We start from the raw sequence: 25,686 nt of genomic DNA, 5'->3' as shown, positions 1-25,686 counted from the left end.
TGGTTTTTTTTTTTTCCTCACGAAATGAAAGTGTATTTTAAGTTAAATACAGTCACATGGCTGAATCTTAAAAAGAAAAAACCTAAAAAAATCTAAATAATGTACTTAAGTTTTGTTTAATTGTTTTACACTATAAAGGGTTGTAACACAATTTTCTTGTAAGTATCTTAACATATCACCCACTTTCCGATGAGATTCTAGGTTGTGATATCTATGGACTCACCTATCACCCTTCTTCCTAATACAATTATTGTTGCCACTATATTCTACAGAATCCACAACTAGTTTCTCGTTCTCATCATTCGTTGTTTCCTCTCTCACTGCTGATTTGATTACTTTTATTAATCTTCTTCAAGTGATTAAAGGTAATTTGCTTGTAATATTTCATATTGGCTTAGATTTTGTAGCACTGAAAGTGTCAAGGTAATAATTTTTTATTTACAAAAATCGATTTGATTTGGCGTTGGTGAGATTTACAATCATGCATCAATTATTTCATGTTGTGAACAAATATTATTATTTTTATTTTCCATATTAAAGGGAAATATTTCATTTCATACAAGCCAAACATGAAAAAAAAAATCTTAAAGTATTTTTAGAAACTTGACCAAAACACACAAAAAAAAAAAAAAGTTTTCTTTAAAAGTTTTCAATCTAAATCATTTATGTTAGAAAATATTTGATGCTGAAGCAAGTGGAACCTTAAATTTTAAATATTAATAATGTTATAAAATCCATTCCAATGATTCCATTATTCTTAGAAAGAATGTATTTTAGAAACTTTGAAATAGAGTTACTTATGAACCTTTGGAGGATCCTTATCAATTCTAAACTTGCTTCCCACCACTCCAACAACGCCCCCCAACACAACACCCACCCCCCCCCCCCCCCCCACCAACAACCCCCCCCCCCCCCCCCCCACCAAAAAAAAAAAAAACCCCACACACAAATATATATATATATATATATATTGTCCAAGCTTTTTTTTTTTTTTTTTTTAGTTATAAAAGTTTAAACGAATAGAAATACCTATGAACTTGACTCAAATGGGGGAAAATTTTTATTTATGTTGGTCTCATTATTCCTTTTACAAACTCAAAATCTTTCAATAATTTTAGTTTTTTTTTTTTTTTTGAGGGGGAATAATTTTAGTTGATAGATTTTTTTTTTTTGTTGGTATTATACTATTTTTATTGTAATTATTAGATCATTTTCAATGATTTTATTTTGACTGTGTTTATATTTTATGATGCCTTTTTAATTGACATTAATTTTTTAAATGAATTAAAATTATTATTTAATATTTATTATAGAACATTTTCAACAACATTGATAGATAATGAGAGACAACATTTCAACAACATTTTGGAGCAAATGGATTGATTGAAACAGAGAAAGCACGCACGGTCATTCACTGACACAAAACACACACACACACTGACATATGAAAATGGCGGCGATAACTCGGCTGCAACTCCTCCACCACCCATTTCCGATCCTCAAACCCTGCACATTTCTTCACTCCTTCAACTTCAACTTCAACTTTATCCCTCCCAATCTCCACCATGCCACTCGTCCTCGTAAAATCTCACCACTCTTCCACTTTGCTCCAACTCTGATCCAATCCCTGAGGTCTATCTTCTTTAATCTATTTTATGTACTTCATTTTCCAATGCCTTAAGCTAAATTATTTTGCTGAGTTTTTCAGGTTGGATCAAAAGGGTCTATCGTGGGGATCTTCTTGACTACCTCAATGAGTCCTGGACCCACTTCCATGCTACTGGTACTTCTTTATATAACAAGTCTCTGTTTGGTTAATTAGAAAGTTGAATTCTTTTCAGGACAGGAAAGTTTCAGATTGGGTTTTCAGGTTGTTATATTTTTTTAAATTGAACTTCACTTTTTTTTTTTTTTTTTTTTGAGAAATGCTATGTCCGCCATTTTTATAACATTTTCACTACAAATCTTAAGCATAGGTTGTCATGGTTGTTATTGTTGGGCAAAAAGTAATCTCAGGTAGTAGGTTCAAATTTGAACCAATAACAACTACCCTATAATTTGTTGGAAAATATTGACGTCTACTTCTTCTTTTTTTAATGTAATTTTTAAGAAATCTTAGTGCAGGTTTTGATGTAAAATTAAGTATTTCCAGTTGTTTATAAACAAAACAATGCATGAAAGGAAGGATAGGTGTAACTGTATGTATGTCATAACTTTTTATCATGAATATAAAACAACAAAAAAGCCTTAGTCCCAACGAGTATCTGTATTGGATCAATTATAATAGAGTGACTAGATTTTATCTGGCCGTCAACTTTGTATCATGAATATATAGACATAAATTTCTGATGCTAATTTATAGAGGAAACATGTAAGATTGTCTCTTTTATGGTCACTTTAAAAGGTTATGCAAATTCATTTGAAATTTATCTCCTGAATTCATCTTAAAATTATATTTTAATTACTACTTCATTAAATCTCACTGCTGTGGCTAAACAGTCCTATATCATGAGGAAGGAAATGCAATATTAGCTCTAGTTTGATTTTTCTGGTGATCAGGTACACAGTCTTAAATTTTCCCAATTACTTTTCCTTCCCTGCAGCTGAAGCAAAACACAACTGATTGCTGCTGGTTTTCATTTGCTAAATGAGAATGATGAATGGGACCTAAAGCCTGGTGGACGATACTTCTTTACACGAAATATGTCTTCCTTAGTTGCTTTTGCCATTGGAGAAAAGTGAGTGGAATAATTCTATATCATAAAATTTGAAAACTTGGTACTTGAAAAAAGGATTACAAGCAGGCTTCATTAGCAATTCAATCTGCATTGAATTGACCTTGCATAATGTGAGACTGAATACCCGGGGCAAAGTTTGTTGCTACTGTGATCACTGCTAACTTTGGATTGGCATCTCTATATGGTCCTCATTTTCTTGTTGCATAATTTTTCAGCAAGTTTTTCCTTAAGCTACTTGTCTTTTGGAAAAAAGGTGTTTTCATAGGCTTTCCTTTATTAAGAAGTTTATCTGTTTCTATTGCTTGTTTTTTCTTATTTGGTTCCATAAATGGTTGTCTTTCCCCTTATTTTCTTTCAAGGTTGTATAAACTTGAAATTTTTCTATGTTTTCTTCATTAGTCGATCCCTTTATATAGGTTACTGGCTATTGTTTAATCAAAGGTTTCTCTTAGTTTTGAGGTACACTGTTGGTAATGGCTTTCACGTGATTGCTGCGCATACAGACAGCCCATGTCTAAAACTAAAGCCAAAATCTGCATCATCCAAGTCTGGTTATCTAATGGTCAATGTGCAGACCTATGGCAGTGGTTTATGGCATACCTGGTTTGATAGAGACTTAAGTGTTGCAGGAAGAGTGATAGTGAGAGGTAGCGATGGTTCTTTTATGCACAAGCTTGTCAAAATAAAAAGGCCTCTGTTACGGGTACCAACATTGGCAATTCATCTTGACCGGTTAGCCACTGCTTCCTTAAATTTTATTTTCTCCACTATTTCATCGCATTAGTGTTTAGTAACTTAAAAAAATGAATGATTTCTCTATAGAAGTTATTTGTATATTGATGATATGATATATGAAAATGAGAGTTCATGTTTTCATAGGTTATGGTTCCATCTTTTAAATTTAACTTCAGACTGAAGTGAATTATGGTTGTTCACTTCCCATGCATACAAAGTGAAAGGACCCATCTTTTGCTGCATTTTTGGGGCATTCTCATATGAAACTCAACTTGACTGTCTGGTCTAAAAGGGGAGTTTAGTTTCTAAAGGGTGGCCAGTAGAGAAACATAGATGATTACTAAGGAAATAGATGACTGATAATTAGGTAAGTTTTTGTCTTTTTACCCTTTTCAATTTTGAAAGGGATTGAGAGACTTATCAAAAAAGAAGTTTGGGATTGAGGGGCAGAGAAATTTATATTTTGAGAACAACAAACAACTTTTTATTTCAATCTCGAAAACAGTGTTTGAAGTTTTTTAGAATCTTTGTTAAAACTCTAACCAAACACTCCCTATAAATGATATGGGTGGTAGGTGAGAGGTTTTGGATTCTAATCTCATAAACTACATGCAACATCAACAATTACAACAGCCAAGCCTAGTCCCAAAATTATTGGGGTTAACTATGGATCCTCACTGTCAAAAAAAAGGGGGGGGGGGGGGGGGGGGAGTGAAGTTTAATGTGAAATTTCTCCTGTTTACTTCTATGCTCACCCATGATATGAAATTGCAATGGCTAGAGTTTTTCTCTTCAAAGAGGAGAAGGAATAGCTATCTTTTCCTTTGTAAAGATGTTTTACTAAATAGTTTGATAAGGGATAGAATAGGTCATCTTCCCTTTGGTTGTAGGGTGGGAAGGAGAGGAAAGGAAGGTATTTTATAAATTGACGATAGAGTGAGACAAGGGTTTGCTTATACATTGTTGATTATTAATAGAATTATTAAGGTTAAGAAACGGAAGTACAACCAAACGTCTCTTAAAATACTATTCACATGCACATGCAAATATAAAACTCAAGCAAGTCTATGTGAATGGGCATATTAATTATCTTTAGAGAATTTTGATTTGAGTTTTTTTATGTAAAGTGAATTCCCATGTAAATATTGGTGTGCTTTATGAGTCTTGATCAAAGCAATGTGCTTTTGAGTTACCATTACTGAAACATTTTAAAGTTTAAAACAGTTTCTTATCTTTTTCTTTGGAAGTAGTTTGTTATTTGTTTGATGGACCTGCAGTAAAGGCACATAATCACTCAGATTAGTCTCTGGGTTTCTTTCTTTCTTTTTTATTTTCATTTTTGGATTGTTTAGCACAGTGAATAAGGATGGATTTAAACCAAATCTGGAGAGTCATCTGATTCCATTACTTTCAACAAAACTAGAGGAAACTTCATTGGAGTCAAAAGAGAAGAGTACATCTTCCTCAAAAGCTGCTCATCATCCTCTGTTTATGCAGGTATCTCATCTGTTTTTTCTATGGTTAGTTGGGAAATAATCTAAGGGACTCCGTCCAACCAAATGTAATTGTCATGGTTTGAAATGAAATGATTATTAATAATTTTTAAAACTATGGTGATCATCTTAAAATATTGTACTTTATATTAGAAGTGGCGTGGCTTTTAATAAGAATCTTGCTCATTAAATAAATAAAACGGTAATTTAAGAAATTTTACTATTAGAAAATGGGTACATATTTCTGATGTCCCGAAAATGAAAGCAAGACCTTTAATAAATTGGGATGGAGGGGTTTTTTTTTTAAGAGAATAGTGTAAGAAACCTATTGCTTGTGGTTTTCATTTGGAATTGACCACGATCTTTCCATGTAAAAGTGAAAAGTTCGAAACCATATCATTTCACATAATTCAAATTGTTAGAATTTTTAATCTCATGAACAAAAGAAATCCATTTGAATTGTTTAGGATAAAGTGAGATTACTTTATTTTTTGTAGTTTATTGAGATTTACATTCACAAATTGCTAGTACTATCACTACTGTTTTTGAAACATGTATTACTATAGCGTTAATAAACTGGTGTTATAGATTTTTATGCAATTATTTTTACGTGTATAAAATCATATTTATCTATTTGTTGAAATAATTCTTTTAAGTAATGATGCACTATATGCATTTCTATGAAGTAGTCGTAGGCATTAGGACATCATTCTTGAAATTAATCTATAACTTCAATTTTCAGGTTTTGTCGGATGAGCTGAATTGTGACGTTGATGACATAATGAGTATTGAATTAAATGTTTGTGATACCCAACCTAGCTGCCTTGGAGGTGGAAACAATGAATTTATTTTTTCTGGAAGATTAGATAATCTTGCTTCAAGTTATTGTGCGTTACGAGCTCTTATCGATTCATGTAAATCATCTGGTGATTTATCAAGTGAGCATGCAATTCGGATGGTTGCTTTATTTGATAATGAAGAGGTAATCATCTTGCACAGATATTTAAGTTCACATAGATTGGATTTATATATCTATCTTGTACGCTTATCATAATAACAGCAATGGTTTAATGCCATTTTTTTTTTAAAGTACATTTCCAATTTGTACTTCTTTAAGGAACATCCTCAGCCTGTAAAATTTCCATGCCCATATATAAGATGTCCTGCATGTGACCAATCTGAACTAATTTGTCAATGATCCATATCCAACTCCAAATAAATTGGGATTTGTTGTTATTGGTGCCAGTTTCTATTTATTGGTCATATTTTACTACCAACTCTATCAGTACTGGATATGGGAAGTAGAAGGATCACAAATGCATGTTTAAAATAAATGTTTTGATAACAATGTTTAAAATATTTTATATTTGGTGATTTATATATTTTCAAATATTTAAGGACTCGGCTTTTAGACAACATATATTTTAATACATTTGGTTGTCAGAATCAGATGGCTTTCATCATTGTTAGTTTCTATTTCTACTAGGCCTATGTTTTTAATACTCCCACATTTGTAAATGTTGGTAATCCTCTATTTGCATTTGCTCTTGCAATGTTAGCCAGGTGACAAATTTGTTCTAACTCTTTTTCTTTAGGTGGGTTCAGATTCAGTCCAGGGAGCTGGTGCACCAACCATGTTTCAGGCTATGAGGCGCATAGTTAGTTGCTTAGCTAATGAATATATTGGTGAAGGTGCTTTTGAGCGTGCAATTCGTCACTCATTTCTTGGTGCGTATCAGATATACAATTTTGACTTTGGGGCCAGCTGGACCCTTTGTGATTCTTCTGTCCTTACGTATGTTGTACCTATATTCACTCATTATGTTGAATTAAGTTCACTGCATTAGCAAATTCTGATATGACAGGGATAATCCTATGAAGCATGATTAGCTTTTAAGAAACATCATTAGAATCCCAGCCCCAACCCTAGTCATTTCTTTAATTCTAGGTATTGGACTTGCTGGTTTCAAATCTTTTTTGTGATTCATGACATAACAGACTATCATATATTTACCATGGACTTATGACTAACTTATACATATACATTTTAAATTTTCGTTTAGCTTGTACTTTGTCAGTCTTTTACTTTGGAGCACCCAGAATTTCTAAAATATTTTTCTGGATGTTCTCTCTTTATAGTATCTGCAGACATGGCTCATGGAGTTCACCCAAATTTCATGGATAAGCATGAAGAACACCATCGGCCAGAACTGCAAAAGGGGCTTGTTATCAAGCATAATGCAAACCAGCGCTATGCCACTAGTGGAGTCACTGCTTTCCTGTTTAAAGAAATTGGCAAAATTCATAATCTTCCAACTCAGGTAATGGTGATTTATGTAGGGTCTATCCAATTCAACTACACAAGATAATTTGAGTTTTGTAGATGTTGCTCCAAAAAAGAATGCTTGTGATGTTATGGATTTGAAATGACATCTTATTGCTAGAAATTTTGAACCCACATTAATAAAGCATAAATTCAGCTATTAGAAAAAACATATATTTATTTCATTGCTATTAAGTCATTTAAATTGGAAATTGAAAATTGAGTCCAAATCAGTTTCCTTATAAAAATTCTATCCAAATGAACCATTAAATTGAAAGTACCTTTTGTGTCTGTGTGTGTATGATTTCAACCCAACCCAAGAACAACGTGTTTAGGTCCAGCTTGGGTTCTTAGATTTTGTCTGCTCCTTGGCCAATTAACATTAACAATCAGTCTGTACTAACTAGTTATTGGAATATCATCGTAGTTCCCCTGTTATAATTCTAAACATCTAATTATTCTTCAAGGCCCTCTCCTTCTGGAATGAATGTTTAGAATTTTGCATTTTTACATGGTAAGCTAATAACTTGATTGGCATGTTATCCATGATGAAGAACATTTAGAAATAGATTATATACTAGCATATTTCTAGTTTTCATTCTTGTGTCTATCTTGTGACAGTGGAATATAAATTTTTTTTTTCCCTACCGGTTTGCCTCTGCATAGGAATTCGTGGTGAGAAATGATATGGGATGTGGTTCCACCATAGGCCCAATTCTTGCTTCAGGAGTTGGCATCCGTACGGTTGATTGTGGCATTGCTCAACTTTCAATGCACAGGTAGCACATTATTTTCTTTTTCCAATTTCTATGATATTTCCCTTCATGTATATATGTATGTATGTATGTATGTATGTATTCTCAGATACACTTGCTATTGTTAAAAATGATCCTTTTGGATTTGCTTTAGTTACTTGAACATTGAGTTCAAGCTAGAATATTTTACTGGCGCTTTCTCTACTTCCTATGCAGATACTCAATTAGCTGCATTGGAAAAGTAAAAATTGATATAAACAATCAATTGTTTAAATTAATGAATTTAACTAGATCTGTAAGGGTTTAATCTTGTCAAATTGGCAAGGGAAAAAGCTTGAGTAAATATATAACTTAAAACACCTATAAATATATATAACTGAAAATAATAATTTCAGATGTTGGGACACAGATTGCTCCTTCCAAATTCCAATGAAATTTGGTTTTTCGACAAATAATTGTATTCATCCAGGTAAAATCCACTGGTAAAGTTTGTTACTTTTAAGAACCCTGTGAGTTGGACTTCATACTTATCAAGAAAAACAGAAGTTATGGAGTTAATCTAAATTCATGTGTTAGATAAGAGTATTTATTTGTGTTCTTAAACAGACTAATAAATTGCTATAGCCAATTCAAGATTGTATTCTTTGGGCATTTCAACAGGCCTGATTCCGGTCTTTGCCCTCTCTGCTTGTTCTTGACTTCTTGAATTGGTGGCCTATAACCACAATCCAGAAGAGATGTTTTTTTATTTTTTGGTTGGAGGGGGACCAAGTCATATCCATAGCATGATATAGTGATTCTATGGGCTCCTGCACGTCTAAGAAATTAAGTCTTCAGATTTCACAACAGTTCCATCATTCTCATTACTAGAAAATATGTATGGAGTTTATTGTTATTAGGACCTCATGCTAGATAAAAGGTAAATTGTTGTTCCTGTCCTTTTCTTCTTCCAGTTAGCATAGCATTTGATTGGTTTGGTGCTGTTAATTCAATGCAGTGTGAGGGAGATATGTGGGAAGGAAGACGTAGACATTGCTTACAAGCATTTCAAGGCATTCTACCAAACTTTTTCAAGCATAGACAAGAAGCTGCAAGTGGATTTTTAGATTTGATTTACACTTGAGATTATTATATGCTCATTGAGAGAGGATTGTATTCATTTCCTCAGCAAACAAATCTGTAGTTCATAAAATTACCTTTTTTCCCATTCTCTAATAAAGAGATGTCAGAAACCGGAAATGTAGCCGGGTTCAAGAAATAAAAATCAAAGGTGCTATGCTACTTGTACCCATGATTTGCACATAGGAGATTGAAAAGGAAACTGTAATCATATGATCAAGGTTTGCTGGAACTAACTGGATCTGGTGCAGAACTGGAGCCAATATTGTGGTCAGGATTGGTATTTGCGTTTGCTTTGGGGAGTTTCTTCTTCAGTTCAGACAACAAAGCCTGATTCTCCTGGGTTAGCTGTTGAGCTTTCTTCCTTAGCCTCTCATTTTGCTGGATTATGTGACAGTTCTGCAAATATAGCTGTGAGTTCAGTCTCTCCATTTGGAACGAGTTGTATTGGCCCTGAAATTATAACACTAAAGTAACAAAGCCAAATATTTGTAGGATTAGGGTGGCAAACTGGGTTAATTTTTTATTTATTTATAATGAGTATGTTGTTTTCATAAATGTGAAATGTCTCATCATGTGTGCGTGTGTATGTGACCAAACAATGTTGGAAAGATAGAAACGATTGACATGAAACAAACCTTGTGTTCTTCAGTCTAGAGGAATCAAAAAGGGCATTGCTGAAAGTATATGGTTTGGTTCGAGATATAAGTATCTGGTGGGACTGAGTATAAAACACAGAAAACAAGCATGACCAACATCACACAATTTACTTGCAATTAACAAAGTGTCCAAGCAAAGCCCCCTTGTCTGCTTTTTTCATGAAGAAAGGACTTGATTATACAAGACTTTAACTGTAGGGAGAGGTGGCCATCATTAGCATTTTCAAGAAAAGAATACCTTTATCAAGGTGATAGAGTGGTGCACGTAAAGTTGGTGAGAGCATTTCCCGACTGGACGTAAGAGTGGCTTGCGTTGTAGACTAGTAAAAGCAACAAAACAAAAAGAGAGATGCTTAGGGGACAAGGAGACTCTTGGGAGAGAAACAAGTCTAGTGCGGCTTGGCTAAGCTTTGCTTAAAACCACTTCTTTTATCTCACAATTTTAACAAGTCGGTAGCAAATTTTCACTGCTTGGCAAAACAGGCATGGACGTGTATGTGTTGGGCGGTTTGTACTTGGAATGGGAGGCAGTTGAAAAGAGAGGTGAACACTTGATGTTCATGTGATACTGATGACAGCAATGTGGGAGATTATTGGTTTTTTTTTTTTCTTTTTTCTTTTTTTTTTTTTAAAAAAAAAATTATTTGACCTGTTTTTACATGCATTTAATAAAAAATTGAAAACTAAACATCTTTCATTTATAGCTCCTAGGGGCCTTTTCATATCACTGCTGATAGCTTGACACTAGCGTAGGAACAGCGCAAGGAACTAATTATAAAGGACAAAGTAACAAGATTAAGGGAAACAATGCCACTGTAGGCAACTTCAGTATGTGCTAGTTGATATGGAGACATGCCCAGAACATAAATAAAATTTAGATAATCACAACTAACAAATATTTTCAGATTCAAGAGCCAATACAAGTGATATATTCAATCAATTTCATAACCTAAGATACAATTACAGATCCAAAAGCCTAATATGGTACAGAGGGCGGTTTGCTTTATTATTTCTGCAGCAAGTGTTCCAGTAATAAAGCATAGCAAATGATGATCAGAGCTTCCACAAATCAAAAGCCAGATGCGCACCAAAGCTTCTGCAAAGCCAAATACAAGCACTTGCTAATTTCCGTATAGCATGGTGTTTTGGATTTTTTTTATGGTGCTGTAGCCAAGAAGAAAACACATGCATTAGCATTGAGCAAAACTTGTATGCAATTATTATTTATTCGATAAATAGAATATGTGATAAAGGGAAAAGAAATCTGCATCAGCTAAAACTAGAGCTTGATTGGTTCTGAAAAGCTGACCTTCATCCAAGCTGATTAATTACTTTCCCAGCTCTGGTAAATTTTCTCATTCTTCATCAGTGGCAAAACATGGTTCTTAGAGAACCAAATAAGTAGGAATTGCCATAACCTAGTGAGCTTCTTCATCATTCATCAAAGATGAAAAAGCTTCCATCAAAACCCAGGTGGTGGAATGGACAAAAGGTCAGTGTCCATAAAATTGATACCTCCACTCCAGTCCAACCCGGTCCTCTATGCCTGCACTCCTGCTGCCAGCTGAGATAATATATGCAACTGTAGCAGCTCCTCATCATATCAAGATCGAGTTCCAGCTGGCAGCGTGCAGGCATGGCCCATGCCCCTCATCGGGGCCGGGCTAATCCAAAACTTGCATCAGGTTGCTGTTGATGAGACTGCACAAGTATTAAAACAGTAAATAGAGTCATTTATATTCCAAAATCAGAAAGGGAACTAGGCAAAACAACCAAAATATGTAGGAAATATATCAGACAAGAAAATTCACCTTCTAAGCCTATCATCGGGAAACATTTCCTTTTGAAATTCATATGTTTCTTTTTATTTGAATATATATTAATGTAAAATCAATTTTTAGCTGTTATGTTTCTATTGAGAGATGCAACGAGATAGAAAAATTAACCAAAATATCAACTTTGAACCATGTGGCAAACACTTCAATTTTTTTTTTTTTTTTGATAAGTAATAAAGATTTATTGATATCAAAAAAGAGACACCCAAGTACACAGGGGGTATACATGGATATACAGATCAAATACAAAAATTACATAAATCAAGAAAATTCAAAATTGAAGAAAAGGGTTGTTTTCTCCACATTGATAACCAGTCCAATAAGGTTCTAAAAAATAATAGCTTGAGATCAGGCATAGAATGCTCATTGTCTTCCAAGCACCTCCTATTTCTTTCCTTCCAAATATACCACATCAAACAATGAGGAACAACGACCCATATATATCCATTACAATGGCAACCAACACTTCAATGGGAGCAATGCAGTAAATTCTGCTCTACTTAAACAGGCTAGGCTTGCATTTCTGAGATATTTTCCCATAGAAGTTTTACTTTGAGGTTGTCCCCAACTTCCTCAGGTTTTTTTTTTTAAAACCAATACAAAGAACCCTACCAGCATCTAAAGCATAAGCTTATTCCCAAACACTGGTATGTCAAAATCTACAAATTTGTGTTATTAGAGAGGGTCTGATGTAAACAAAAGAAAAAAGGTGCCCCTTCCAGTTTGAGGATAATTCAATGCCTATTCTACCAAAAGTAGAAAAAGTGAACCACTGTGAGTCATCATACCTGTGAAAAAGGTTGGTGAACTTGTTCATGAGGGTGGATGAAAGGCATTCCAGGGCGCTGACAAGGGTACTGAGAAGAATGCAGGTATATGGCAGACGTGGAACGGGCACCAACATGGTTAGGATTGAAAGGAGTCATCATGGCCTCTGGATGGGCATACCCAATGGGACCTGTAGGGGTTGATGGTCCAGCCCATGGAGCAGGTAGATGTTGAGGGAGTGCCCGAGGCTGGTGCTCAGTAGAAATCTGAGGCCTATGAGTAGCTCCAAGTTGTGGAAATTCAGTGTTGTAGTTCAACGCAGGGCTGTACATAGGCTGCATGGTATACGGTCCTCCATTGAACCCAAACCCAGGATCAAACCTTTGCATATACCTGGGGAAAAAAAAAAAGAATTTGAAAACTTTCGGGGTATCGAAAAAACTAAAACAGACTATATTTTCAGCTGATCAACGTCTCATTTTTTTTTTTTTTATAAAAAAATTGGTAATTACACACTCAATGGATTATGAACTCATTCTTATGGGAGAAGGAAGTAACATTTGAGCTAGAGCTCATTAGGAGCTAATCAGGGTCTCAATTATGCACAAGAATCATGTACATCAGAATTAGATATACAATTTGAGAATCTAAAACAAACAAATAATTCAGGCCTGTATTTTCATTTTATTTTCAAACTATAATGTTCATAATACAATAGCCCCCAACATAGATTATACATATGACAAAGCAAAAACCAAGCAGCTTGACAATTTGGATTAAAATCATATCACCTCCAGCCAGTAGGCAATATTTTCATGAACAGCGAAAGGATGGAATAAAATTGGCAGACAATTTGGGTTACGAGTTACAACCATCTCACTTCCAGACAGCAGTCAATCTTGTTATTAACAGCACAAGACTATAATAAATAATATTTTTTCATATAAATACTATTCAAGAATATAAATACTATTGAAGAATAATCTGATTAATTGCAACTGGAATAGAAAAGAAAATAAACTTCAAGGGATGAGAGAGAGAGCCATAAAAAGGCAAGTGTCCAAGAGTGAAGAGTAATTATTCAAAAAATTGCACTTCTTTAGGAAAAGCTTGTTTGATGAACAAACTAACATTTATGCAGCCACATAACCAGCAAAATAATGGAAGGACAAAGAGGTGGTCAATTTTTTGGAACATGCAGTATCGATATGGATAGGAAAGATAAGTTCAGGAAAAGGTTGAATAGCACGTATATAGATGTCTGGACCATGCAGGCAAAAATTAGTCATAAAGACAATCGTCACCAAAGGAACAGGAATGAAAAAAGAGGCTTCATTGCTGTACCTAATTGCCATATCAATATGGCAACTAATCTATAAGATCTTTTCCTTCCTAAAGAAATATAGAATAAGTAATCAACTATTCTACAAATAACTTCACAGGAACCAGCCAAGACAACCAAAGCCCTCTTCTGATTGGCTCAACAGGGACAATAGTAAAGTTGAATGGGCATACCTGTCATAGCTCCTGTCATAGTCAGGATCCTTGCGATCAATCTCACGGTCCCTGAAAATAGCCACTCTATTATTATTATTATTAATATTGTTATTATTATTTGGTTTGCTCCTACCAATTGGCTCCTTCTCTGTCCTACTTCTAGCTGATCTACTGCTACTTGTCGAAGAATCAATCAGAACTCTACCGGAATTCACATCAGCAATTACTGAAACAGGTTTCTCTTCTATCTTAGGAATTGCCAAAGAGCCATGCTGGGGACTATCCTGCACTCTTGGTTCATTTTCTGGTTTCCCACCCACAGCACCACTAGGTCCACTACTATTAATACTAGAGTTAAATATCCTTGCACGAGCCCTGTTATACTCCTCTTTTCTTTCCTCTACACTTTTGGCACCGCCTGACTTTAAAGAATTTGAATTTGCATTGCCAAGAATCGGTGACCGTTTTTGTGGCCTCTGTTTGATTGCAACCTTAACAACACCACCGTCTTCTGATGGTAAATTTACAGGAATGTCTGCAAGGCGAATCAAAGGAAGCCGACAATCAGAAGTTTTGCGAACAATAATCCTTGAACCAGTCCCATCAGGCAAACTATTGTCCAATAAAACCATTGACTGCAATGAGTAGTGCTGTGCGACACGGTGTGCAGCCAACCGTAAATAGGATGTAGGCAGTTGTTGGAACTCTAGTTGTTGTTGAGTAGGATCACGAATAAACCTCTCAACATCTTGCTCCATCCGTAAAACTGAACAAAATAAATTAAGAGTCATCAGTATCATGATGGAAGGCAACAGAAATCAGTGCATCTCATTATGAGCATTGAATAGCATCCTTGAATACTAAAGGATCAAAACATAGATACACATCATGTTCAAAACAACATCACAACAATAATTTTGAAAAACTTGGCAATGGCTATAAATCTATGATGATGATTAAACACACCAATCATAATGATGATCATATTGACATGCATGAATGCAAAAACTTAAGTTGTTAACATTGAAATCATGGTACCAAGCATATAGACAAAGTGAAAAGAGCAGAAAAGATATAAGGCACGAATAGAGAATACAACTTCTCTAAATTCACCATTCTTCGATTTCCTCATCCTTCCAAAATAGCTAGCTGAAGTCCCTTATTTTCTCATCCTTTCCCGTAACAGTTTTTCACCCAACCTTACTAGTTCATTATTTCTAAAAGGTTGTCAGACCTTTTTCTACAAACCGTTTTACAAGAACATCCAAAGCCTAAATTAGCTTCATTGTCTTCTTTAATCTTCAAACCCCTTCTCTCTCTCTCTCTCTCTCTCTCTCTCTCTCTCTCTCTCTCTATTTCACAACAGTTCCATCATTCTCATTACTAGAAAATATGTATGGAGTTTATTGTTATTAGGACCTCATGCTAGATAAAAGGTAAATTGTTGTTCCTGTCCTTTTCTTCTTCCAGTTAGCATAGCATTTGATTGGTTTGGTGCTGTTAATTCAATGCAGTGTGAGGGAGATATGTGGGAAGGAAGACGTAGACATTGCTTACAAGCATTTCAAGGCATTCTACCAAACTTTTTCAAGCATAGACAAGAAGCTGCAAGTGGATTTTTAGATTTGATTTACACTTGAGATTATTATATGCTCATTGAGAGAGGATTGTATTCATTTCCCTCAGCAAACAAATCTGTAGTTCATAAAATTACCCTTTTTTCCCATTCTCTAATAAAGAGATGTCAGAAACCGGAAATGTAGCTGGGTTCAAGAAATAAAAATCAAAGGTGCTATGCTACTTGTACCCATGATTTGCACATAGGAGATTGAAAAGGAAAGTGTAATCATATGATCAAGGTTTGCTGGAACTAACTGGATCTGGTGCGGAACTGGAGCCAATATTGTGGTCAGGATTGGTATTTGCGTTTGCTTTGGGGAGTTTCTTCTTCAGTTCAGACAGCAAAGCCTGATTCTCCTGGGTTAGCTGTTGAGCTTTCTTCCTTAGCCTCTCATTTTGCTGGATTATGTGACAGTTCTGCAAATATAGCTGTGAGTTCAGTCTCTCCATTTGGAACGAGTTGTATTGGCCCTGAAATTATGACACTAAAGTAACAAAGCCAAATATTTGTAGGATTAGGGTGGCAAACTGGGTTAATTATTTATTTATTTATAATGAGTATGTTGTTTTCATAAATGTGAAATGTCTCATCATGTGTGCGTGTGTATGTGACCAAACAATGTTGGAAAGATAGAAACGATTGACATGAAACAAACCTTGTGTTCTTCAGTCTAGAGGAATCAAAAAGGGCATTGCTGAAAGTATATGGTTTGGTTCGAGATATAAGTATCTGGTGGGACTGAGTATAAAACACAGAAAACAAGCATGACCAACATCACACAATTTACTTGCAATTAACAAAGTGTCCAAGCAAAGCCCCCTTGTCTGCTTTTTTCATGAAGAAAGGACTTGATTATACAAGACTTTAACTGTAGAGAGAGGTAGCCATCATTAGCATTTTCAAGAAAAGAATACCTTTATCAAGGTGATAAGAGTGGTGCACGTAAAGTTGGTGAGAGCATTTCGCGACTGGACGTAAGAGTGGCTTGCGTTGTAGACTAGTAAAAGCAACAAAACAAAAAGAGAGATGCTTAGGGGACAAGGAGACTTTTGGGAGAGAAACAAGTCTAGTGCGGCTTGGCTAAGCTTTGCTTAAAACCACTTTTTTTATCTCACAATTTTAACGAGTCGGTAGCAAATTTTCACTGCTTGGCAAAACAGGCATGGACGTGTACGCGTTGGGCGGTTTGTACTTGGAATGGGAGGCAGTTGAAAAGAGAGGTGAACACTTGATGTTCATGTGATACTGATGACAGCAATGTGGGGGACTATTGTTTTCTTTTTTTCTTTTTTCTTTTTTTAAAAAAAAATTATTTGACCTGTTTTTACATACATTTAATTAAAATTTGAAAACTAAACATCTTTCATTTATAGCTCCTAGGGGCCTTTTCATATCACTGCTGATAGCTTGACACTAGTGTAGGAACAGCGCAAGGAACTAATTATAAAGGACAAAGTAACAACATAAAGGGAAACAATGCCACTGTAGGCTACTTTCAGTATGTGCTAGTTGCTATGGAGACATGCCCAGAACATAAATAAAATTTAGATAATCACAACTACCAAATATTTTCAGATTCAAGAGCCAATACAAGTGATATATTCAATCAATTTCATAACCTAAGGTACAATTACAGATCCAAAAGCCTAATATGGTACAGAGTGCGGTTTGCTTTATTATTTCTGCAGCCAGTGTTCCAGTAATAAAGCATAGCAAATGATGATCAGAGCTTCCACAAATCAAAAGCCAGATGCGCACCAAAGCTTCTGCAAAGCCAAATACAAGTACTTGCTAATTTCCGTATAGCATGGTGTTTTGGATTTTTTTTTTATGGTGCTGTAGCCAAGAAGAAAACACATGCATTAGCATTGAGCAAAACTTGTATGCAATTATTATTTATTCGATAAATAGAATATGTGATAAAGGGAAAAGAAATCTGCATCAGCTAAAACTAGAGCTTGATTGGTTCTGAAAAGCTGACCTTCATCCAAGCTGATTAATTACTTTCCCAGCTCTGGTAAATTTTCTCATTCTTCATCAGTGGCAAAACACGGTTCTTAGAGAACCAAATAAGTAGGAATTGCCATAACCTAGTGAGCTTCTTCATCATTCATCAAAGATGAAAAAGCTTCCATCAAAACCCAGGTGGTGGAATGGACAAAAGGTCAGTGTCCATAAAATTGATACCTCCACTCCAGTCCAACCCGGTCCTCTATGCCTGCACTCCTGCTGCCAGCTGAGATAATATATGCAACTGTAGCAGCTCCTCATCATATCAAGATCGAGTTCGAGCTGGCAGCGTGCAGGCATGGCCCATGCCCCTCATCGGGGCCGGGCTAATCCAAAACTTGCATCAGGTTGCTGTTGATGAGACTGCACAAGTATAAAACAGTAAATAGAGTCATTTATATTCCAAAATCAGAAAGGGAACTAGGCAAAACAACCAAAATATGTAGGAAATATATCAGACAAGAAAATTCACCTTCTAAGCCTGTCATCGAGAAACATTTCCTTTTGAAATTCATATGTTTCTTTTTATTTGAATATACATTAATGTAAAATCAATTTTTAGTGGTTATGTTTCTATTGAGAGATGCAAAGAGAGAAATTAATCAAAATATCAACTTTGAACCATGTGGCAAACACTTCAATTTTTTTTTTTTTTGATAAGTGATAAAGATTTATTGATATCAAAAAAGAGACACCCTTCATAAATGTGAAATGTCTCATCATGTGTGCGTGTGTATGTGACCAAACAATGTTGGAAAGATAGAAACGATTGACATGAAACAAACCTTGTGTTCTTCAGTCTAGAGGAATCAAAAAGGGCATTGCTGAAAGTATATGGTTTGGTTCGAGATATAAGTATCTGGTGGGACTGAGTATAAAACACAGAAAACAAGCATGACCAACATCACACAATTTACTTGCAATTAACAAAGTGTCCAAGCAAAGCCCCCTTGTCTGCTTTTTTCATGAAGAAAGGACTTGATTATACAAGACTTTAACTGTAGAGAGAGGTAGCCATCATTAGCATTTTCAAGAAAAGAATACCTTTATCAAGGTGATAAGAGTGGTGCACGTAAAGTTGGTGAGAGCATTTCGCGACTGGACGTAAGAGTGGCTTGCGTTGTAGACTAGTAAAAGCAACAAAACAAAAAGAGAGATGCTTAGGGGACAAGGAGACTTTTGGGAGAGAAACAAGTCTAGTGCGGCTTGGCTAAGCTTTGCTTAAAACCACTTTTTTTATCTCACAATTTTAACGAGTCGGTAGCAAATTTTCACTGCTTGGCAAAACAGGCATGGACGTGTACGCGTTGGGCGGTTTGTACTTGGAATGGGAGGCAGTTGAAAAGAGAGGTGAACACTTGATGTTCATGTGATACTGATGACAGCAATGTGGGGGACTATTGTTTTCTTTTTTTCTTTTTTCTTTTTTTAAAAAAAAATTATTTGACCTGTTTTTACATACATTTAATTAAAATTTGAAAACTAAACATCTTTCATTTATAGCTCCTAGGGGCCTTTTCATATCACTGCTGATAGCTTGACACTAGTGTAGGAACAGCGCAAGGAACTAATTATAAAGGACAAAGTAACAACATAAAGGGAAACAATGCCACTGTAGGCTACTTTCAGTATGTGCTAGTTGCTATGGAGACATGCCCAGAACATAAATAAAATTTAGATAATCACAACTACCAAATATTTTCAGATTCAAGAGCCAATACAAGTGATATATTCAATCAATTTCATAACCTAAGGTACAATTACAGATCCAAAAGCCTAATATGGTACAGAGTGCGGTTTGCTTTATTATTTCTGCAGCCAGTGTTCCAGTAATAAAGCATAGCAAATGATGATCAGAGCTTCCACAAATCAAAAGCCAGATGCGCACCAAAGCTTCTGCAAAGCCAAATACAAGTACTTGCTAATTTCCGTATAGCATGGTGTTTTGGATTTTTTTTTTATGGTGCTGTAGCCAAGAAGAAAACACATGCATTAGCATTGAGCAAAACTTGTATGCAATTATTATTTATTCGATAAATAGAATATGTGATAAAGGGAAAAGAAATCTGCATCAGCTAAAACTAGAGCTTGATTGGTTCTGAAAAGCTGACCTTCATCCAAGCTGATTAATTACTTTCCCAGCTCTGGTAAATTTTCTCATTCTTCATCAGTGGCAAAACACGGTTCTTAGAGAACCAAATAAGTAGGAATTGCCATAACCTAGTGAGCTTCTTCATCATTCATCAAAGATGAAAAAGCTTCCATCAAAACCCAGGTGGTGGAATGGACAAAAGGTCAGTGTCCATAAAATTGATACCTCCACTCCAGTCCAACCCGGTCCTCTATGCCTGCACTCCTGCTGCCAGCTGAGATAATATATGCAACTGTAGCAGCTCCTCATCATATCAAGATCGAGTTCGAGCTGGCAGCGTGCAGGCATGGCCCATGCCCCTCATCGGGGCCGGGCTAATCCAAAACTTGCATCAGGTTGCTGTTGATGAGACTGCACAAGTATAAAACAGTAAATAGAGTCATTTATATTCCAAAATCAGAAAGGGAACTAGGCAAAACAACCAAAATATGTAGGAAATATATCAGACAAGAAAATTCACCTTCTAAGCCTGTCATCGAGAAACATTTCCTTTTGAAATTCATATGTTTCTTTTTATTTGAATATACATTAATGTAAAATCAATTTTTAGTGGTTATGTTTCTATTGAGAGATGCAAAGAGAGAAATTAATCAAAATATCAACTTTGAACCATGTGGCAAACACTTCAATTTTTTTTTTTTTTGATAAGTGATAAAGATTTATTGATATCAAAAAAGAGACACCCAGGTACACAGGGGGTATACAAGGGAATACAGATCAAATACAAAAATTACATAAATCAAGTAAATTCAAAATTGAAGAAAAGGGTTGTTTTCTCCACATTGATAACCAGTCCAATAAGGTTCTAAAAAATAATAGCTTGAGATCAGGCATAGAATGCTCATTGTCTTCCAAGCACCTCCTATTTCTTTCCTTCCAAATATACCACAACAAACAATGAGGAACAACGACCCATATATATCCATTACAATGGCAACCAACACTTCAATGGGAGCAATACAGTAAATTCTGCTCTACTTAAACAGGCTAGGCTTGCATTTCTGAGATATTTTCCCATAGAAGTTCTACTTTGAGGTTGTCCCCAACTTCCTCAGGTTTTTTTTTTTTTTTTTAACCAATACAAAGAACCCTACCAGCATCTAAAGCATAAGCTTATTCCCAAACACTGGTATATCAAAATCTACAAATTTGTGTTATTAGAGAGGGTCTGATGTAAACAAAAGAAAAAAGGTGCCTCTTCCAGTTTGAGGATAATTCAATGCCTATTCTACCAAAAGTAGAAAAAGTGAACCACTGTGAGTCGTCATACCTGTGAAAAAGGTTGGTGAACTTGTTCATGAGGGTGGATGAAAGGCATTCCAGGGCGCTGACAAGGGTACTGAGAAGAATGCAGGTATATGGCAGATGTGGAACGGGCACCAACATGGTTAGGATTGAAAGGAGTCATCATGGCCTCTGGATGGCCATACCCAATGGGACCCGTAGGGGTTGATGGTCCAGCCCATGGAGCAGGTAGATGTTGAGGGAGTGCCCGAGGCTGGTGCTCAGTAGAAATCTGAGGCCTATGAGTAGCTCCAAGTTGTGGAAATTCAGTGTTGTAGTTCAATGCAGGGCTGTACATAGGCTGCATGGTATACGGTCCTCCATTGAACCCAAACCCAGGATCAAACCTTTGCATATACCTGGAAAAAAAAAAATTTGAAAACTTTCGGGGTATCGACAAAACTAAAACAGACTATATTTTCAGCTGATCAACGTCTCAAATTAAAAAAAAAAAAAAAAAAAAAAAATTGATCAACGTCTCATTTTTTTTTTTTTTATAAAAAAATTAAAAAAAAAAAAGGGTAATTACACACTCAATGGATTATGAACTCATTCTTATGGGAGAAGGAAGTACCATTTGAGCTAGAGCTCATTAGGAGCTAATCAGGGTCTCAATTATGCACAAGAATCATGTACATCAGAATTAGATATACAATTTGAGAAAAAAAAAAAAAAAGATATACTATTTGAGAATCTAAAACAGCCAAATAATTCAGGTCTGTATTTTCATTTTATTTTCAAACTATAATGTTCATAATACAATAGCCCCCAACATAGATTATACATATGACGAAGCAAAAACCAAGCAGCTTGACAATTTGGATTTAAATCATATCACCTCCAGCCAGTAGGCAATATTTTCATGAACAGCGAAAGGATGGAATAAAATTGGCAGACAATTTGGGTTACGAGTTAGAACCATCTCACTTCCAGACAGCAGTCAATCTTGTTATTAACAGCACAAGACTATAATAAATAATATTTTTTCATATAAATACTATTCAAGAATATAAATACTATTGAAGAATAATCTGATTAATTGCAACTGGAATAGAAAAGAAAATAAACTTCAAGGTATGAGAGAGAGAGCCATAAAAAGGCAAGTGTCCAAGAGTGAAGAGTAATTATTCAAAAAATTGCACTTCTTTAGGAAAAGTTTGTTTGATGAACAAACTAACATTTATGCAGCCACATAACCAGCAAAATAATGGAAGGACAAAGAGGTGGTCAATTTTTTGGAACATGCAGTATCGATATGGATAGCAAAGATAAGTTTCGATATGGATAGCAAAGATAAGTTCAGGAAAAGGTTGAATAGCACGTATATAGATGTCTGGACCATGCAGGCAAAAATTAGTCATAAAGACAATCGTCACCAAAGGAACAGGAATGAAAAAAGAGGCTTCATTGTTGTACCTAATTGCCATATCAATATGGCAACTAATCTATAAGATCTTTTCCTTCCTAAAGAAATATAGAATAAGTAATCAACTATTCTACAAATAACTTCACAGGAACCAGCCAAGACAACCAAAGCCCTCTTCTGATTGGCTCAACAGGGACAATAGTAAAGTTGAATGGGCATACCTGTCATAGCTCCTGTCGTAGTCAGGATCCTTGCGATCAATCTCACGGTCCCTGAAAATAGCCACTCTATTATTATTATTATTATTAATATTGTTATTATTATTTGGTTTGCTCCTACCAATTGGCTCCTTCTCTGTCCTACTTCTAGCTGATCTACTGCTACTTGTCGAAGAATCAATCAGAACTCTACCGGAATTCACATCAGCAATTACTGAAACAGGTTTCTCTTCTATCTTAGGAATTGCCAAAGAGCCATGCTGGGGACTATCCTGCACTCTTGGTTCATTTTCTGGTTTCCCACCCACAGCACCACTAGGTCCACTACTATTAATACTAGAGTTAAATATCCTTGCACGAGCCCTGTTATACTCCTCTTTTCTTTCCTCTACACTTTTGGCACCGCCTGACTTTAAAGAATTTGAATTTGCATTGCCAATAATCGGTGACCGTTTTTGTGGCCTCTGTTTGATTGCAACCTTAACGACACCACCGTCTTCTGATGGTAAATTTACAGGAATGTCTGCAAGGCGAATCAAAGGAAGCCGACAATCAGAAGTTTTGCGAACAATAATCCTTGAACCAGTCCCATCAGGCAAACTATTGTCCAATAAAACCATTGACTGCAATGAGTAGTGCTGTGCGACACGGTGTGCAGCCAACCGTAAATAGGATGTAGGCAGTTGTTGGAACTCTAGTTGTTGTTGAGTAGGATCACGAATAAACCTCTCAACATCTTGCTCCATCCGTAAAACTGAACAAGATAAATTAAGAGTCATCAGTGTCATGATGGAAGGCAATAGAAATCAGTGCATCTCATTATGAGCATTGAATAGCATCCTTGAATACTAAAGGATCAAAACATAGATACACATCATGTTCAAAACAACATCACAACAATAATTTTGAAGAACTTGGCAATGGCTATAAATCTATGATGATGATTAAACACACCAATCATAATGATGATCATATTGACATGCATGAATGCAAAAACTTAAGTTGTTAACATTGAAATCATGGTACCAAGCATATAGACAGAGTGAAAAGAGCAGAAAAGATATAAGGCATGAATAGAGAATACAACTTCTCTAAATTCACCATTCTTCGATTTCCTCATCCTTCCAAAATAGCTAGCTGAAGTCCCTTATTTTCTCATCCTTTCCCGTAACAGTTTTTCACCCAGCCTTACTAGTTCATTATTTCTAAAAGGTTGTCAGACCTTTTTCTACAAACCGTTTTACAAGAACATCCAAAGCCTAAATTAGCTTCATTGTCTTCTTTAATCTTCAAACCCCTTCTCTCTCTCTCTCTCTCTCTCTCTCTCTCTCTCTCTCTCTCTGTGTCTCTCTTATTAGGTCCTCCGGAAGGACTGCTAAGGCGGTCCTCCCAACTTATAAAATGATGCCACTTATGCAAATGTGTGAGTCAGCTTCCTAATTAGTACAAGAAATTTATTTTATTTAAAAAAAAAAAAAAATCAGGTGATAACACATTTGCATGAATTGCAGCATTTTATTGTTTTGAAGACCAGGGAGGACCACCTCAGCAATCCTCTAGTGGACCTAATAATTTATCCTCTTTCAGAGACGCACACAAACACATTCACACATAACTTTGACATACTTTTGAAGGCTGTAGAACCAAACAATCCCGAGTGGTAGTACTATCTCGTACCGATTTTAGATAAACACACCATTAGAAGACCAAAAAACCAAAACCACAACTACTAGCAGCATCAACCAACCAGACAGACTCTATTATACCACACAAACAACATACCTAATATACCTGGCGTCCACAAACAACACCTTACCTCACTTTTTTACGAAGCATATCATATTAGCACAAAATTCTTAAGATAATCCCCAAGGCAAGATACCATAACAACACAAAATTATTAGTAGGTAAAAAAGTAACGCCAGTAGTGGGCACAAATGAGAACCAGTAAAAGCTTGCCAATTCAACTGTTGTGAAAATATTGTGTATACTATTAAAAAAAAAGCCCAAAATCCAAAATTATGCACAACAAGGCCAATTTACACAAAAGATATTAATTTTACACCAACAAAAGAATTATCACCATATCATATCCGAAATTGCCAAACTAAAAGTCTACAAATACATATACGGAAACAACTTTACATTTACATGTACGTACAAATACGCATGAAAAAAAAAACACAAAAAAAAAAAAAAAAAATTGCTTACTTGATAAGCGCTCGCGGGGATTCTGTATAGCTTCGCGAAGGAACTGATCGACCTGATTGACGAGATCCTCAGAAACCTTCTCGCCGCCGCAACCATCACCGCCGGCCGAATTCGAAGCCGACGAATTCGACGACGACGACGAAGAAGAGGAATTGCAAGAAGCTGGAGCTGAAGCTAAGCCATCGCAAAGCTCTTGAGGCGGCGGCTTGGAGGAGTCTTTCTTGAGCAAGAGGCGGCTCATGGACTCGTCCAAATCGGCGATCTCCCATGACTCCGGGGCTCCGATGTCCTCCACAGAGCCCTCCATAGCACCGCCTTTTAAATTTTTTTTTCCTGAAAAAAAAAATTCCAAAAAAAAAAATTGGAAGAGAGAGAAAGAGAAAGAAAGCGTGGATTTCTAGGGTTTCGATGAGACCGAAGAAACCATGGAAGAACGGAGAGTGAGACTCTCGAAGGGTTCGATAGTCATGAGAGAAATTCTAGGGTTAGGGTTTGAGAATTTTTAGAGAGACAGAGAGTGATTTGGAGCTAGCGTGAGACAGAGAAATGTGAGAGACAGAGAGATAGGGTTTGACGATGGTTTTTTTTTTTTTTTTTTTTTTTCCTTCTTTGGGTGGGTGAGCGCGTGGTATTCTTTTCACACGCGGTGTTGTGTGGCCGCGTGAGGCGTGTGGGGGATGTTATTTTTGTCAGAGGGGGATTTTTATATGGTACGGTGATTGTAGAGTGCAGACGAGATGTAAGCATATTTGAAGAAAGAATTTTGGGTGGGCCCGGTTCTTTGTTGGAGGGGTTCTTTACTGTGGTTATAGTTTTAGAAAATTTTAGACACTCTCAGAATATCAAGTATGGGTAAGTGGTTATTCTTTCTTTTTATATTCATAATAGACTTCATAATAAAT

At 35.7% G+C, this 25,686-nt stretch overlaps 3 protein-coding genes and 2 long non-coding RNA genes across 5 annotated transcripts; 2 read left to right on the top strand and 3 right to left on the bottom strand.

Moving 5' to 3' along the window:
* Positions 1–1,339: 1,339 nt before the first annotated feature.
* Positions 1,340–9,721, top strand: LOC112009418 (probable aspartyl aminopeptidase). Its single transcript, XM_065765527.1, has 10 exons — positions 1,340–1,632; positions 1,701–1,802; positions 2,610–2,738; positions 3,198–3,470; positions 4,826–4,970; positions 5,709–5,948; positions 6,562–6,694; positions 7,106–7,287; positions 7,956–8,068; positions 9,042–9,721. Exons 1-10 carry the CDS (start codon positions 1,445–1,447, stop codon positions 9,148–9,150), a joined length of 1,614 nt encoding a protein of 537 aa, XP_065621599.1. The 5' UTR covers positions 1,340–1,444; the 3' UTR covers positions 9,151–9,721.
* A 960-nt stretch (positions 9,722–10,681) lies between these two features.
* LOC136061055 (uncharacterized) lies at positions 10,682–14,728 on the bottom strand. The gene is made up of 4 exons (XM_065765533.1): positions 13,941–14,728; positions 12,446–12,818; positions 11,132–11,523; positions 10,682–10,986 (listed from the first exon to the last, which is right to left on the bottom strand). The coding sequence occupies exons 1-3, from the start codon at positions 14,720–14,722 to the stop codon at positions 11,473–11,475; spliced, it is 1,206 nt and encodes a 401-aa protein (XP_065621605.1). The 5' UTR covers positions 14,723–14,728; the 3' UTR covers positions 10,682–10,986; positions 11,132–11,472.
* A 550-nt stretch (positions 14,729–15,278) lies between these two features.
* LOC136064149 (uncharacterized) lies at positions 15,279–16,118 on the top strand. Its single transcript, XR_010625819.1, has 2 exons — positions 15,279–15,358; positions 15,437–16,118. It is a non-coding gene; the product is annotated as an uncharacterized LOC136064149 (long non-coding RNA).
* A 954-nt stretch (positions 16,119–17,072) lies between these two features.
* LOC136064150 (uncharacterized) lies at positions 17,073–18,242 on the bottom strand. The gene is made up of 2 exons (XR_010625821.1): positions 17,525–18,242; positions 17,073–17,379 (listed from the first exon to the last, which is right to left on the bottom strand). It is a non-coding gene; the product is annotated as an uncharacterized LOC136064150 (long non-coding RNA).
* Positions 18,243–19,212: 970 nt separating this feature from the next.
* On the bottom strand, positions 19,213–25,384 carry LOC112009417 (uncharacterized). Its single transcript, XM_024041750.2, has 5 exons — positions 24,785–25,384; positions 22,577–23,327; positions 20,976–21,348; positions 19,665–20,056; positions 19,213–19,519 (listed from the first exon to the last, which is right to left on the bottom strand). Exons 1-4 carry the CDS (start codon positions 25,089–25,091, stop codon positions 20,006–20,008), a joined length of 1,482 nt encoding a protein of 493 aa, XP_023897518.2. The 5' UTR covers positions 25,092–25,384; the 3' UTR covers positions 19,213–19,519; positions 19,665–20,005.
* Between the last annotated feature and the right edge of the window lie 302 nt (positions 25,385–25,686).

Source organism: Quercus suber, unplaced genomic scaffold, assembly GCF_002906115.3.
Source record: "Quercus suber isolate HL8 unplaced genomic scaffold, Cork oak 2.0 scaffold_635, whole genome shotgun sequence".
In the NCBI taxonomy this organism is placed as follows: Eukaryota; Viridiplantae; Streptophyta; class Magnoliopsida; order Fagales; family Fagaceae; genus Quercus; species Quercus suber.
The sequence above is the reverse complement of the archived record's forward strand: the minus strand, read 5'-3'. Positions and strand labels throughout refer to the sequence as shown.